The 16036-nt window shown below is 35.5% G+C and overlaps 1 protein-coding gene across 2 annotated transcripts; it reads left to right on the top strand.

The window, feature by feature from the left end:
• Positions 1-132: 132 nt before the first annotated feature.
• On the top strand, positions 133-15909 carry LOC116288270 (histone-lysine N-methyltransferase NSD2). 2 transcript variants are annotated; one of them, XM_031695143.2, is made up of 9 exons: positions 133-548; positions 2475-4329; positions 9185-9390; positions 10074-10186; positions 10702-10954; positions 11895-12197; positions 12956-13111; positions 13768-14028; positions 14442-14571. In XM_031695143.2, the coding sequence occupies exons 1-8, from the start codon at positions 245-247 to the stop codon at positions 14007-14009; spliced, it is 3432 nt and encodes a 1143-aa protein (XP_031551003.2). In that variant the 5' UTR covers positions 133-244; the 3' UTR covers positions 14010-14028; positions 14442-14571. The 2 variants fall into 2 exon arrangements, with proteins under 2 accessions (XP_031551003.2, XP_031550933.2); XM_031695073.2 differs by lacking the exon at positions 13768-14028 and having other exon boundaries at positions 134-548; positions 14442-15909.
• The last annotated feature ends 127 nt before the right edge of the window (positions 15910-16036 follow it).

The raw sequence follows: 16036 nt of genomic DNA, 5'->3' as shown, positions 1-16036 counted from the left end.
TTTATTTATTATTTTATTTTTTCTAAAGGGAATACTTATCCGAATCTTTCCGACTTCAAAATTCAATTTTCGGAAGCCCCTCGGGATACCGCCAAATTCGAGCCATGTGAATGGAAGAACCAATCAGGGTCAAGGAGCATGTTGCTCGTCCGGTAGCGATTTTGGAAGGATTCTCAAAGCGTGTTGATTCTACTGACTTTTTCTGCAATTATTGAGTAAACTAAAACTACTGCCATCGAGTCAGATGGCACAGGCGGAAGTCAAAGACTGTCCGTCTCAACAAGAGGGTTTAGATGGATCTCCAAAAAAGGTTTCGAAGCGGATCCCAACGAGCCCTTCCCAGCAAACTCATGCATCATGGCTTGTAGGAGACGTTGTTTGGTCCAAAATTCCCGGCCATCCGTGGTGGCCTTCCATGGTCGCTTACGATCCCAATAGCGCTGTGTATTTTCAGTTTAAGGGCCGAGCAAGATACTATCATGTACAGTTTTTTGGACAAGACCCTGTGCGAGGATGGGCGTCCGAAAGATCGGTCATCAAGTTCGAAGGTACCGTAGCCCGTATAATGTGCGTGTGTGTTTACGGAATCTTGAGATTTGCGCATCTTTCGCTTTCTTAAGCTTCGTGCAGAACGTGATCAAGGTAGTCGTGAAAACTAAAAAAGTTGTACTTAAATATATTAATGTTATCTTGTGATCTACAGGGGAAATCTCTAGGAATTTTTCGGTTGAACTATATAAATGATCGTGTGATGTTGTTGGTTGCCCGCCATGTTTTATGCGTTGAGGTTGACTTATAATAAAAATGCTTGCTAGGGGAAAGCGAGTATAAGTAAATTGACTCTGCTTTGAGATATTGGTAGTGGTTACTCGCTTCGAGCAAGGTTATATCATTGACTGATAAAATGCACGGATGTGTTTAGAGTTCAATGCATTTGACGAGTAATGACTCCTTTCATTTCACGTCCCATAAATAAAATGCGATCTGCCATCGGAAGACCACGTATGTACAGCTCAAGCGCATGGCAGATGTTTTATACTCTTTATAAGCGTTGTAAATCAATTGGAACTCAACTGACTCGGATTTGAGATCGCGTTCAAGCTACCATGATTGCGATTTGGATCGCTTTGCTTTCGTCCTAAAACTTTTATCACCAGACTTTAGTTTTCTGAACACCTAACCTTGTCAAAACCGTGGATGTAAGATCTACAGATCTAAATCACCTCTATTGTCCCTTCATCATAGTTACCTAGATCGTTTTCAACGCCTGGCTAATAATTTGTAAACCATGTTAATTACAACGGCGTAAAAATGAAAGAAGTTTGTTTATTTCATTCACACATTTCTTCAAATGTCCATATTTCTTTCTTGGAGAGGGGTAGTCCCTTGAAGCCAGTATTTGAAAAACTTGAATTCTGTTTGGTAGAAAACAGGTGCACTGTTTGCAACAGTAAGTTAATATTTTTCGAATGAAGCAGTTGTTAGAAGATGGACGTAAAAAAATGTCACATTTTTTAGCCAAAAATGTTTTAAAGTGCATGTGTACAACAAAGGCTTTGAAATAAAATAAGGAAATTTGACTTCTAAAAAACTCAAAATAAGAGCATTATACCTGAGGAAAAGTATGACTAAATGTGATATGAGATTAAATGATCCAGAGCACCAGGGCTTAAAATAACGGCCAGACATCAGACAATGTCTGACCAGAACTGGGATTGGTCGGGTCAAATCTTTGCCTTCCATGCCATTTTGACCAGTAACCTTTAGCCAGTAATGAGGTATGACTAAGCTAAAACTAATTTGGACTGTGATCATGACTGGCAACTGATTGGCCATTATTTGAAGCCCTGAGTACATAGAATATTTTTGAGAATAAATCTCTGATAGGAAGTAAAATTATGAAGAGCAAAGATATTTCATCATCCTTACTCGTAGTGCAAAGAGGGATTGTTTTTATCTAGAAATGAAAGTTTGTATAATATTAAGGTTTGTTGATAAAGGTTGTTTTTTTAAAATAAATAAGTACAAAAAGAGTTGATGATAACTAATAGAGAACTAATGTAGACTGCGTCGGTGTTTCTGAATAAAACAGTAGGAGCTACAAGTACAAAAAGAGCTTGGAAGTTGATAATTAGGTCATAGGTTGTTGTTTTGATTAATGAATATTGCCTTAGGATGTGTTTCAATTTGCCAACAATGTTTTCTAAATTTGGCAACTGTGAGTGCTATTTTAGACTATCATTTTGGCTAGTTTTTTCCTTAAGGGTCCAAGATTTGACAATGCTCTTGTAACTGCACAACATTTTCCAGCTTAAACTACCATGATCTTATCCTATTATTTCAAAAAATTAATGAAAACCCTGCCAGGACTCTCCAGCTAGTTTATTATCTTGTGTTAATGAAAAACTTAATGAAAACCCTGATTTAGGGGGTTATAATTAAGTCTATAAATATTTATTTGTTTATTTTTACAGGAAGAGAACATTTTGAAGCATCTATTCAAAGCAAGAATCATAGAGTGACCCCTAAACGACTTCCTCTTTGGGAGACAGCAGTGAGAGTTGCTGAAAAGGCTCTACCGATGAATCGTCATGAAAGACAGTTATGTTTCACATTTAAATATAATGACACACTAAAACAAAAGGATCACGCAGTTCAAAAAGTTAAAGGTATGAATGGAATAAACCAAACTATTGATCAAACATTGCCTAAAAAGCAAGGGGAATCGACAAGCACCACATCAGATAGCGTCAATGGTACTAATTCAGATGAATTGGAACAAGAAAAGATAGACTTGGAAGAAAACAATACGTTAGCAAAGATACCTAAAGTAAAAATACCTAAGAAACGAAAACGAAAAATCCCTGATGTGGACATCAGTCTACCTAGCAGTTCAATACCTTCTCCCATTGACAGTTCTATAGATAGTAAACCAAGTGGTTCAAGGATTACTAAGAGAATAAGGAAGCCAAAGATTAAAGATTATCCTATTGCCAAAGCTTCCTCTCCACAATCACCTTTACAAAATGGAGACCTACCTCAGTCACCTGTCTGTGGGAACGTTTCTCCAACTTCAGGTCTACGGCTTAAGATAATCAAAGTTAAATCTCCTGTAAACAACGATAAAGTAAAGCGCAAGCGAGGTAGGCCTCCTAAAGAAAAAGAAACTTTTATAGTTGTAAATGGGTTAGAGAAGCCTGAAAAGGAGCCTGAAGCTTCAACATCTCCTTTAGTCAGTGAGAGAGTATCACCAGAAGTTGTCATTAGCAACAACAAGCCTGACGTGTCAAGCACCAGTTCATCAGGGTCTGAAGAGAAGCAGAAGAAAAGAAAAAGAAGGAAGTTGGAAGATAGTTTTGTTGCCAATGAGAAGACTAAAGTAGAAGAAGAAAAGCCTAAAGTAAAAAGAAAATATGTAAGAAAGAACAAAGGAGAGAAGAGTGGTGAGGACAAAGACTCCTCAAAAACTGTGGAGGAGAATAAGTTGAATGAAGTGTCCAGTTCAGTAGATATTATCGAAGAAAGAAATCCTGAAAAACCACAAGAGTCTCTTTTAACTGGAGTTCCGGATGTTGAGGAAAGTATTGTTTCAAGCAATGATGATGATACAGGAAGTTCTAAAGGTTTAACATTGACGAAAAAAGAAAGAGCAGAAAAGGAAAAGGAAGCAGTTTGTGTTGTCTGTGAGCAAGTCAATGACCTGATATTTTGTGAAGGAGGTTGTAATAATGCCTATCATATTGACTGTATTGGTCTTAGTTCTGTACCTAAAGAAAAATTCATCTGTGATGAATGTACCTCTGGGATACACTCATGTTTTGTGTGTAGACAAACTGGAGATGTCAAACAATGTAATCAGCCGATGTGTTCTAAGTATTACCATTTGGAGTGTCTAAAAACATACAACTGTACAAAGATTGACGGAGATCGCCTTTACTGTCCTCTACACTCTTGTGTTACATGTGTTGTAAACAAAATGCCACAAAGCCGAGGTCGCCTCATACGTTGTGTTCGGTGTCCCACTGCATATCATTTATCTGGCTGCCTTGTTGCAGGGTGTATGCCAATTACCTCTCATTTAATGGTTTGTGCAAAACACTTTATGCCCAATAAGAACAAAGCACACCATTCACATGTCAATGTCAATTGGTGCTTTGTATGTTCTATTGGTGGCACTCTTATCTGCTGCGAAAGCTGTCCTGCAGCATTCCATCCCGAGTGTATCAGCTATGAAGGCATCCCTGAAGGACACTTCTTTTGCAAGGATTGCACTGACAACAAGGCATTGCTTTATGGTGACATAGTGTGGGTCAAGCTAGGAATGTACAGGTCTGTATTGTCATTTCTTATTTAAGTAATGCTAAGGGATGGACCATGAGATAATTGAGGGAGGGTTGCAAGAATTTATGTTGCACAATTTTTTTGTAACAACCCCAGCCATTTTTTTGTGTGTGTATGCTTGATTTGTTTTACTGAAGGTGAGGCTGTACACCACCCCCCTCGAATTTCAAATTACCGCTGTGTTCCTTGATTACAGACTCATTTGCACAGGGTTAGTCTCGTATCAGTGTTTAAATATTCACAAATACCAACAGAAAAGTAAAGAATGTACAACTTCAACAATACAAACATTTTGAAACTCTACTGACCTTGACTGGAACACGTGAATATTCTGCACAAACTCGAGGCTAACCCTGTGCAAATGAGTCGGTAATCAAGAAACACAGCAGTAATTTGGATTTCGAAAGGGGTCTATTGTCTGTCCCTAAGCAAGAGGATTCAGTTTATAGTAACTTCACTTGTTAAGAAGCAAGTGTGGCTTGGAAGGTTATTGTGCTGCTTAAGAGGCAGTCTCTGTAAAAGCGGCCCACTGCATTTCAGGTCAGAAAATAGTTTTCCCTCAAACTTTTACCATAGAAAGGTAATTACTAGTAAGTAATGAAAATGACTTTATTTTCTCGAAATTCATCAAAATGATTTTTTTACAGCGCATAAATCCTGGACCACCGTTATCACTAAATTTACATTTATTATCAATTGAAAATTGCCCATATTCAAGTCGTCACTGCTCGCAAAATATAAAACGCTGGAACAAACTATTATTTTTCCTGACTTTTACATTCATTCTAGTGTCAAGAATAAGCAAAATTTTGAATGTTAAGCAAAAGGGAAAAAAGGAGAAAAATAAGTATTCATACCCATTTGACGGCTTTTTGAAATCAAGACAAACCACCCTTCACTAAAAAGCTTTTTTCTCCCAAGTCCGGAACGGATTACTTAAGTCTTTTACTTCAACCTACTGACCGAAGGTTGATAAAAGTGGATTCCTAAAAACATTTTGCGCTTTTTATGTATCTTCTTCACAGCAACCTTGGACTTTTTCGTGTTTTTACCAAAATATCTCATGAAATATGCAAATTAAGTACTGAAATAAACTATAACTAACCATTATTACTTGCTTGAATTTTACTATATCCGGTGTTAACACACTAAATATGATCTTGTTTTCTATTTTAAACTACTTTGAAGTAAAATCGTCTCCAAAAAATACGCTATGATGCGTTTGACGCGGTATATGAACTGTTTTGAAGTTTATGCAAATTACTTATTGATAATGTAAACTAATTTTTCTAAAATATAGTTTCCAAAACTGTATTTCTTTTCTTTTATTGTCTTGAAATAACCTAAAAACTTGTCAAAAAGCATCTATTTTAATATATCTGATCTTCTTGAACGGCCCAAACTAAGGAAAATAGTCAAAATACAATTTATCAACCACAACGGAATGAACAACTTAGTTCAAAACAAGTGATTAAATGGGTGTCGACAAACCATGGACCCTACCTTTTGGACCCCCTTTCTGGACCACCATCTGGATCACCATCTGGAACCCCAGTTTAAACATTAATACAATTATTTTCATGTAAAATAACTGATTATATAAACTATTTGGTCTTTTTTTCAGCGTTCTTTCTTTTCATCGAAAAAAGGCCGCCATTTTGTCTCAACCGCTGACCAATATGTCAGTACTCTATTACACAGGAAGCCCATAATTGAAAAACAAGCCTAAAATGGTCATGCAATTTTATAATCATTGCAATTTAATCACAACTCTCTTCCTTTTCACTTGCCATGGTAGGCATTGCAAAATAATGCACAAATGATCATGAATTCTATAATTTCAATTTAGACAACTTTATTTTGCAATTATAACACAAGTATACAAAGGCAAGCAGTTTATGAAGCAGTTATGGCTAGCAGGTAAGTCAATTCATCATGAACAGTTTATAAAAAGAACTGTTTTCCCCACAATCAGCACCTGATATTAAGTTAATAGTCAATATAAACTCAAAATATATAACACGTGTGACGTTGGGCTTCCTGTGTAATAGAGTACTGACATATTGGTCAGCGGTTGAGACAAAATGGCGGCCTTTTTTCGATGAAAAGAAAGAACGCTGAAAAAAAGACCAAATAGTTTATATAATCAGTTATTTTACATGAAAATAATTCTATTAATGTTTAAACCAGGGTTCCAGATGGTGATCCAGATGGTGGTCCAGATTATGGTCCAGAAAGGGGGTCCAAAAGGTAGGGTCCATGGTTTGTCGACACCCTGATTAAATACGAATTAAGTCCAAGATTTTAGGTTAATTTGGTAAAAATGTCGGTATTCAATTAATTTAGATATGTCCAAGCGAAAAAGTTCCCATAAAATACAATGTTATGATGCGTTTGGCGAGGTATATGAACTGTTTTGAAGTTTATGCAAATTGAGTGTTGATACTAGTAATGCAAACTAATCTAAGAAATACTATTCAAAACTATTTTTTTCTTTTACTACCTTGAAATAACTTTTAAAAAAACTTACCAGGGGCACAGAGTTTAATACGTCTGATCTTCCTAGACGGCCCACACTAAGGAAAATAGTCAAAATACTAGTACAATTTATCGATATCTACCATGACGGAGAATGACGACGGAATAAACAACTTTATAGTCAAATGAACAAGTGATCAATTACGTCCAAGATTTTACGAGTTAATTCAGTAAAAATGTCTTGCTTTTCACAATTTCCTGGAGTTTTTGCAAAATGCTCGATTGAGGTATTTCAGGGATATTTTGCCCACTGAATATAATGATGATATGCAAAGCCACTTTGCTGCAATCTATCTATCAAAACAACACCTGACAAGTCGGGATCTTAGGGACGGACCATTAGATAGTTGACACAAAAAATATCGAGCAAGCACTTTTAAAAACCTTAAAATATCGTGCAACCTCTTCTGCTAGAAGGAAAATATCTAACTGTACGCAAAAAAATAACGTGCAAGGGTTGAGCAAAAATAAAAAATAAAATAAATAAAAATTCCTGCAATCCCCCATCATTTATCTAATAGTCCATCCCTTATTTAGCACGAGCTTAAATCTTGACTCGCAACAGTGTTGCAACAGCACAAACATTGCTCCGCGTAATCGCGCCTAAAGACAACTTCATAGCAAAATATATGAAAGTTTGCGTAAAGCATCATACTCACTTTAGGCTAGTCTTGGAAAATTTTGGTGACCCACTAAGGCTTGCCTCTATTCAACACAACAAGGTATACCAGGCTACAAGAGCTCTAATACCTAAAGTCGGCATTCAATTAAAATTTCGATATGTCCAAGCGAACGTTTAGATAAACGAGTGGTGATGACTAGTAGAATACTAGTTTGGACTGCGTTCGGTGTTTCTGAATAAAACAGTCGGAACTTGTGGATAAATTGAATCACCGTAAAAAGCTTTGTGAAACTTTTCGAAACATTTTGGACGCTGAGTCCTTAATCGTCGGAGTAAGTGACATTTAGATAGTCTGCGTAGCAGCGCTTTGAGGAGAGGGGTAGGGAAGGGACGGTGGAGGCGAGTCGTCTTTAGGCGTGATTACATCGAGAAATTTTTGCCCTGTCTAAACGTTCGCTTGGACATATCTAAATTAATTGAATACCGACATTTTTACCAAATTAACCTAAAATCTTGGTCTTAATTCGTATTTAATCACTTGTTTTGAACTAAGTTGTTCATTCCGTTGTGGTTGATAAATTGTATTTTGACTATTTTCCTTAGTTTGGGCCGTTCAAGAAGATCAGATATATTAAAATAGATGCTTTTTGACAAGTTTTTAGGTTATTTCAAGACAATAAAAGAAAAGAAATACAGTTTTGGAAACTATATTTTAGAAAAATTAGTTTACATTATCAATAAGTAATTTGCATAAACTTCAAAACAGTTCATATACCGCGTCAAACGCATCATAGCGTATTTTTTGGAGACGATTTTACTTCAAAGTAGTTTAAAATAGAAAACAAGATCATATTTAGTGTGTTAACACTGGATATAGTAAAATTCAAGCAAGTAATAATGGTTAGTTATAGTTTATTTCAGTACTTAATTTGCATATTTCATGAGATATTTTGGTAAAAACACGAAAAAGTCCAAGGTTGCTGTGAAGAAGATACATAAAAAGCGCAAAATGTTTTTAGGAATCCACTTTTATCAACCTTCGGTCAGTAGGTTGAAGTAAAAGACTTAAGTAATCCGTTCCGGACTTGGGAGAAAAAAGCTTTTTAGTGAAGGGTGGTTTGTCTTGATTTCAAAAAGCCGTCAAATGGGTATGAATACTTATTTTTCTCCTTTTTTCCCTTTTGCTTAACATTCAAAATTTTGCTTATTCTTGACACTAGAATGAATGTAAAAGTCAGGAAAAATAATAGTTTGTTCCAGCGTTTTATATTTTGCGAGCAGTGACGACTTGAATATGGGCAATTTTCAATTGATAATAAATGTAAATTTAGTGATAACGGTGGTCCAGGATTTATGCGCTGTAAAAAAATCATTTTGATGAATTTCGAGAAAATAAAGTCATTTTCATTACTTACTAGTAATTACCTTTCTATGGTAAAAGTTTGAGGGAAAACTATTTTCTGACCCGAAATGCAGTGGGCCGCTTTTACAGAGACTGCCTCTTAATAAGCAAGTGGTCCAAAATTTGATTATCACTGATTTCGCACACTTCTTATGAGAAGCAAGTGTGGCTTGAGTTGCCTACTAATCAAGTCATAGTTTGATCTTTAGTAGTCTAGCCCAAACACTTGTTTAACTAAGGACCAATGTATGTTAAGCTTTCATTCTACTTCTACATGACAGATGGTGGCCAGCACAGATCTGTAACCCTCGTGAGGTACCAACCAACATCCAGAATAAACGTCATCAACCAGGAGAATTCCCAGTGATGTTTCTTGGCTCTCATGATTACTACTGGATTCACAAAGGAAGGGTTTTCAGTTACCAAGATGGTGACAAGGGAACAGAGTCAAGTGCTAACAAATACCTTGCTAAGGTCTTCAAGAAAGGTAAATGCATCTGATCAAAGCCAAAGTTTATTGAGCAGAACTAATAAGTTTATTAACCTTTCAAAATATAGTCCAGGGATTGTGATGCACAATAATGATCAGGGAGGGACTTTGATTTTTTTTTAAATAATAAAAAATTAGGGGAACTTTCTTTAAGAATTTAGTGATTATTAGCAAAACATGAGGACTATATATAGGCTGTTTGCATGATAGTGTCATTTTACAATCACTACCAATTTTGCTTCACCAATTTTCTTTCTTATTCAAATTTGTATTCCCTCATGATAATAGTAAGACAATTGGTACTAATTAACTGAACAAAAAAAGTGTGCAGAGGAGTTTGGTAGTGGTAGTAAATGATGCAATGATGTTCTATTTCCCTCGTCCTCCAGCCTCTCTCTCTCTCTTTCTCTCTCTCTCTCTGTGTTGTCCATATAGCCCCTTGGTTTTTAGTAAACAATGAGTACTCTTAATTTTGCATTGCTGGTTGTTGAGTATATCCATTTTCTTACTTTGTCCCTCACACAAAGAACATTATTTCATGGTATCTTCTATCTGTTTTCATCATTTTCCATTTTCTGCACACACATTTATATTCACTGCTTTTCTAATCTGTAATTAAACTTAAAATGGGTCAACAAAATAATGCTAAATAAATTGTAATGCTACATTTGTAATTTTAGCACTCGTTGAGGCGAAGGAGAAGTATGCCGAATGGAAGACAGCCAGAGAAAACAAGGCTGAGCAAGACTTACAAAAACTGTCCAAGAAACCTGCCCCATTCAAACATGTCAAGGTATACAATGTCACTTGCAAGCCTGATTTTATAGATTAAATACTAAAGTAGAATATTTGTTCAGCAGCAAACCTCTCTCTAGTGACTAAAAGAGGTTTTGCACTGAATAACTACAATGTTCATGGGCATTCCTCGAGTGCATCCTTTCTGTGCATGAATTTGGTGTGTGAATGCTTGTTGGGATGATGTCATTCAATGGCGCTAAATGGGGCTAAAGGAATTTTGGCAAAGTTAAAGTCAAGGCACGCTGGCCAGCGGTCTTTGGTTGCTGCGGGGGCGTTTCAGGGGCTTCATAGCACATGGTATGCTACATGCTATGAAAATTCCATATTGTGACCTTTCGTTGTTTGTATACACATTGTCCATAGTGCATTTTTGGCTTGGTATGCAAGACCAACCGTCACCAACCTTTTTTGAAATAGCTGTTTACCAGAAGTTTAATGATATCTTACCTCGTTTTGCCTCATAACATGGCTGCCATGTACCTTTGTACTTAAGAAATATTTTGTTTCTAGGTAAATAAGTGTACAACAGCACAGCGTATCCTAATAGACCTCAACGAGATGCCGACATGTGAGTGTTCTGCTGCACAGAACACATTCTGTGGGCCTGAATCCAACTGTCTGAACCGCATGCTTCAATTTGAATGCACTCAGAAATGTCCAGCTGGTGAGAAATGTGAAAATCAACGCTTCACTAAACGGGAATATGCAGAAGTTGAACCTTTCAGAGCAAAGAGTAGAGGATGGGGATTGAGAACTAAACAAGGTTTGTTTCTGCTCTCTTTTTATTCTGTTTCTAAAATATAGATAAATAAATAGATTGTTTTTTGTTTTGTTTTGAAGTTACACTTTATGTAGCACTTAGAGGAAATATTTTTGACATACATGTAGTGTATGCACTTGCCTCTCACCTCTATGGTATCTACTACAATTTCTGGACTTGTGTTGCAATTGCTGGTTGAATTTGTTGGGTCTCTCCCTTGATTCAAGGGGAGGGGGGGATTTTAGGTGGGAAATTTTCCGCCACTCCATCCTCTCTCCCTCTGCCAAAAACAAGCTACTCAAAGAAATCATTTCCATATTTCCAACTCTCTTCTGGCTGAAATCAGACAATAATTATCAACATTGTTATTTTAAGAGAAGAATTTATAACACTACGTCTCAATGAAAACCAGTGATTGGTATACTCATAAATTTATATTTCTATATTTTATATTCTTTTATATTGCAACTGTTATTTATAAGAATTGGTATAAGTCTTTTCATAGTTTAAGAATCGATTCCACTGCGCATGCGATTTTATCCCGAATTTCTCACCTTCTTTTGTCTAAACCTTCTTTTGTTCTTAATTAAACAAAAGAAGGTGAGAAATTCAGGATAAAATCGCATGCACAGTGGAATCGATTCTTAAACTATGAAAAGGCTTATTGCATAGTATTCGTAATAGTATATTGTGTACATGTATAGACTATTTTCCTATAGTAGTTAGTATTATTATTTATTATTACATGGCTTTATTTTCATGTAAAGCAGTTGTATAACTGATGGAACTTTGTGGTTAAATAAAGTGCATCATCATCATCATCATCATCATCATCATCTCGTATTTTTGTGGCAAATTAATTAAACTAAATAAGGGTTAAGGAGTTTTGGGAGGCTAGTAAACAAATTCTGACTTATATTTTACCTATTTTTTTCCATTGTAGACATAAAAAAGGGCTCCTTTGTGATAGAGTATGTTGGTGAACTGATTGATGAAAGTACTTGCCTTGAACGGGTCAAAAAGGGAGACGACGACACAAACTATTACATGTTAACTATCGACAAGGACTGCATCATAGATGCTGGACCAATGGGGAACCTCTCCCGGTTTATGAATCACAGTTGTGATCCAAACAGTGAAACTCAGAAATGGACTGTTAATGGCGACGTCCGTGTAGGGTTGTTCGCCACAAGAGATATTGAAACAGGAGAGGAAGTGACCTTCGATTACAGGCTTGACTGTAGAGGTATGCAATATATAATAGTTTAGTAATAGTTTATGTTTTACAGCTAATTCACATCATGCGAGACCAGTATCAATTATGTCTTGATTGGACTTTCGGCACCTTAATCTGAAATTTCGAGTCTGTAGGTGGCAACTATGCTCAAGACTCTGGCAATTCAAATTACTTTTAACTTAAAAGATAAAGATTTTCAAGCTAATTCTCAGTGATGTGATCTTTTGAAAAATATTTAACAATCATTCATGATAGTGGGTTTGAAACCTAATTGTCTTGGATTATCTTGAGTAGTTGATTGTTGGTAATTTGAAATTTATGAAGTCTTGAAAGCTACGTCTGATTTCCTGGAATAACTGGTCACGCATGGGTGAATTAGCTGTAACAATAAAGATATGATTTATGTTTCTTAAAGCATATTTTTCTTGAAAAAGAATTCTGAGCTCCAGGCAGGATTTAAACCTGCGACATTCTGTTTGCAAGTCAGACGTGAACATTGTTTAGGCTTAAAATATAAGCCTACCAGTGCCAATAAATTTTGGTGGGAAATGATGTCATTTTGTTGTAGTTTTGTTAGATATATTCATATTAACACGTGACTTAATACTTATTACCAGTCCCCACAGTTGTTGCTTTACTCATGTCAGCTGGCAGCCACCATGTTTGTTAGCCCATTTCACATTTCAAATAGTTTACTGTGATTATTATAAATAAAGAGAGAAAGAAACTACAACAGTTTTGATAATCACATTTGTCTATTCACACAGGCAATGAGAAAAAGAAATGTCACTGTGGGTCAGGAAACTGTAGTGGTTTCCTTGGGGTCAGACCTAAGACACAGAATGCACAGATGATGGAAGATAGGATAAAGAAGGCTGCCGCCAAGAAGAAAAAGAGACAAAAAAAAACTGTTGTCAAAGAAGGTAAGGTATAAAGAATTTTTGCCTTGTCTTTCATTGCTACTGCTCTTTTTACTTTGACTAATATTTGATCTGAATTTTATAAATTATTTTTTAACTAACAGTATTTTGAATGTAAATGTGCATTAATTTTTTACAGCACAATGCACAAGAGTATGACCACATTGAATGTATCTTCCTTATTTGGTAAAACCAGCCAGCTTCGCATCAAAATGTGTCAGTTTAACGTACAACAACCTGTGCATAGAAGTATGAAAATGCATTAAATGTGGTCGTACGTTTGCACTGTAAGAGTTCTTTTAGCCTTTAATTGTGAAAACATTAATCGAGATAAGAGTGTATTAAATCTCATGCTTTTGGAATGAACTTTATTAAGAATTAAGTAATTTGGTCAAAACTGCTCCTAGATTAGATCATAATTTCATGTTTAAATATAATAACAGAATTGCTGTTTCTAAAGTTAAATAATTCTTTAACCCATAAGCTTGATAAATTTTTCACTTATGGCCATTTAAAGAGATACATTTTTCTATCTTTTTAACTATTTTTAAAAGCTTTAAAGTTTGGAATTTATGGCATCCAGAAGGCTTTAATTCAGTTGCAAAGTCAATTTATTATTATGAGATGATAATTTTTACCAAATTTATCATTCAATTCAGTTTTTCCAGAACCAAAGAGGAAAGACAGTTCTCTACAGCGGAGAAAACGTAGTTGTCCTCCCACTGTGAATGAATCTGCAACAACAACAATGTCAAACTATGAACAATCTGTTGATAGCAGCCAGGCAAAGTTTGATGGCTTAAATTTGAATTCTGAATCTTCTCAAGTTAAATTTACTGGCTCTTCACCATTGAACAGTGTTTTACCATGGACTTTTGACCCACCACAGGCTATTTCTTAAAATCTAAATGCTAAAACAGGTTTGAAAATTACTAAAATAATGATGTTTAAACATTTAATTTATAACCCAAAATCTTTTTGAAGAATTATTACTGCCAATATGGTAATATTATTAGAGTTCAAATTGATAACCATTCATCACTGCATCATGCAGTCATCGTACATAAAACCTGCTTAAACCATTTCATGCATTATAAATTTAAATTCAACGCTAAAAACTTAAATAGGTTATAAAAATATTATGTATAGACAATCCTGGTTAGTTACATGTAGATGTTGTATGGATGTGTGTTGGTTGGGTGGCAAAGTCTGTATGGTGTCGATTAATGTAATGCACAGAATTCTTTTTTTGAACCTGACAACGTTTTTTCAATTAGGTGTAAATTACAGGATGTGATTTTAGGTGCTAAATAAAGTTATGATTATTTTTTAGTGCACGAAGATGAATGCTTTATCTGTGGAGATGGAGGGCAGCTGATCATGTGCGACAAGAATGGCTGTGCAAAGTGCTACCATGTCAACTGTCTTGAGCTTGCAAAGAAACCACATGGCAGATGGCTTTGTCCTTGGCATTTCTGCGATGTCTGTGGTAAGAGAGCCACTATCATGTGCAATGAGTGTCCAAATTCATTTTGCAAACCTCATGCGGAAGGCCAGGTCACCTGCATCACTGATGGACAGTACCTATGCGAGGAACATAATCTCTCTGACACCCCAAAAGAAGATTCAAAACCCAAAATGGAGACAGTTAATTCATTAGTTTTTGAGGAAGATCTCCCAGATGAATTACCAGAGTTTACATCTATTCATCTACAAGATCTTCCTCAGCCTTTACAGGACTTTGAACAACTTAGCTAAGTAGATTATCCATGCAGATTTCAAACCTGTATATATCTTTAGGCATTTTATAGATAGCATTGTCATTCTTAACCAAAAAGTTTGTCATGTGAGCTTTGTTTTGATGTTTCATTCTTATTTGTATTACCATATCCTAGTCCAGTCATCAAAGTCTTAATTTATGATTCGATATATTGAAGGCTTTTAAAGTCTGCTACTGTATTTTACATATTCTTAGAATAGTCTTTTAATTAATCATGTAGAATGTCAGAGAAATAAACCTCTACCTTGAATGTAATGCTATCCTATTTCAGACCATGTGTCACTCCCTAGAGTACCATTCGTTTGTTTGAAGATGAATGTATATATCAACTGAAACAAAGCATTTTATGCTCCAGAGAATGACACATGGTCTAAACTGGGAAAGCATTGTGACCAAGTTGAATAGACCCCTGGCACTGAATCCCAAGAGGAATTGTTCTTGGGGACAAAACAATGATCAGTCACACTGTTTCTTTGCTGTTATATGACCAACCTTTAATTTGATGCAATTTTTTAACTTACTTGAAGAATCTACCCTTATCTTGAACCTCTCTTATGTGGTGTCCATTTGATGCCTGGTTAAAACCCCTCTTGAGGCCCTTGAATGTATGTATGGCTTATATATCAGTGCTAACAAATCTATTATTACAGTCAACATTGATAGCAGACATAAAATAGGGACATGCTATGTCAATGTTTCTCATAGCTCAAGGACAAGTGAGAGGTTTTAATGAAGTGTAGTATTGCATTGACTGATAAATTGAAATACATTTTATACAAGATAATAACAATGTAAGATGGTGAATTTAATATTGCTGTATTATGTGTTCAATTACTGTCACAATGACTCTATGCTGTATAGAGTATGTCCGAAGCTGAAAAGTGCTGACATTTTGTATGGTATCAAGGACTTTTTATAATATTTTCCCCATTATTTCTTTCTACCTTCAATATGCCACGAGAAAGGTATTCTCAACATAATGAAATGTGTCAACATCAAATCAAATAAAACTTGAACTTAATATGGCATTTTATCTTTATAAGCTCCAACTTTATATTGCATTTTGTCTTTATAATCTTGAACTTGATATGGAATTTAATCTACTTACTAGTAATTTTTTGACATTGACATCAATGGTTTTAAGTGAC

Source organism: Actinia tenebrosa, unplaced genomic scaffold (genome assembly GCF_029948245.1).
Source record: "Actinia tenebrosa isolate PJP-AT-01 unplaced genomic scaffold, QUT_ActTen_1.0 PGA_scaffold12__29_contigs__length_12842862, whole genome shotgun sequence".
NCBI lineage: Eukaryota > Metazoa > Cnidaria > Anthozoa > Actiniaria > Actiniidae > Actinia > Actinia tenebrosa.
Note: the sequence above shows the minus strand (reverse complement) of the source record. Positions and strands in the feature narration are given on the sequence as shown.

What these genes read in the sequence shown, in the direction of transcription:
- LOC116288270 (XM_031695073.2), top strand. Translation starts at nt 245, where the DNA reads ATGGCACAGGCGGAAGTCAAAGACTGTCCGTCTCAACAAGAGGGTTTA. An exon ending in GGGATTGAGAACTAAACAAG is followed by an intron (nt 10,955 to 11,894) that starts GTTTGTTTCTGC and finishes TTTCCATTGTAG; the next exon opens with ACATAAAAAAGGGCTCCTTT. An exon ending in AAAAACTGTTGTCAAAGAAG is followed by an intron (nt 13,112 to 14,441) that starts GTAAGGTATAAA and finishes ATTATTTTTTAG; the next exon opens with TGCACGAAGATGAATGCTTT.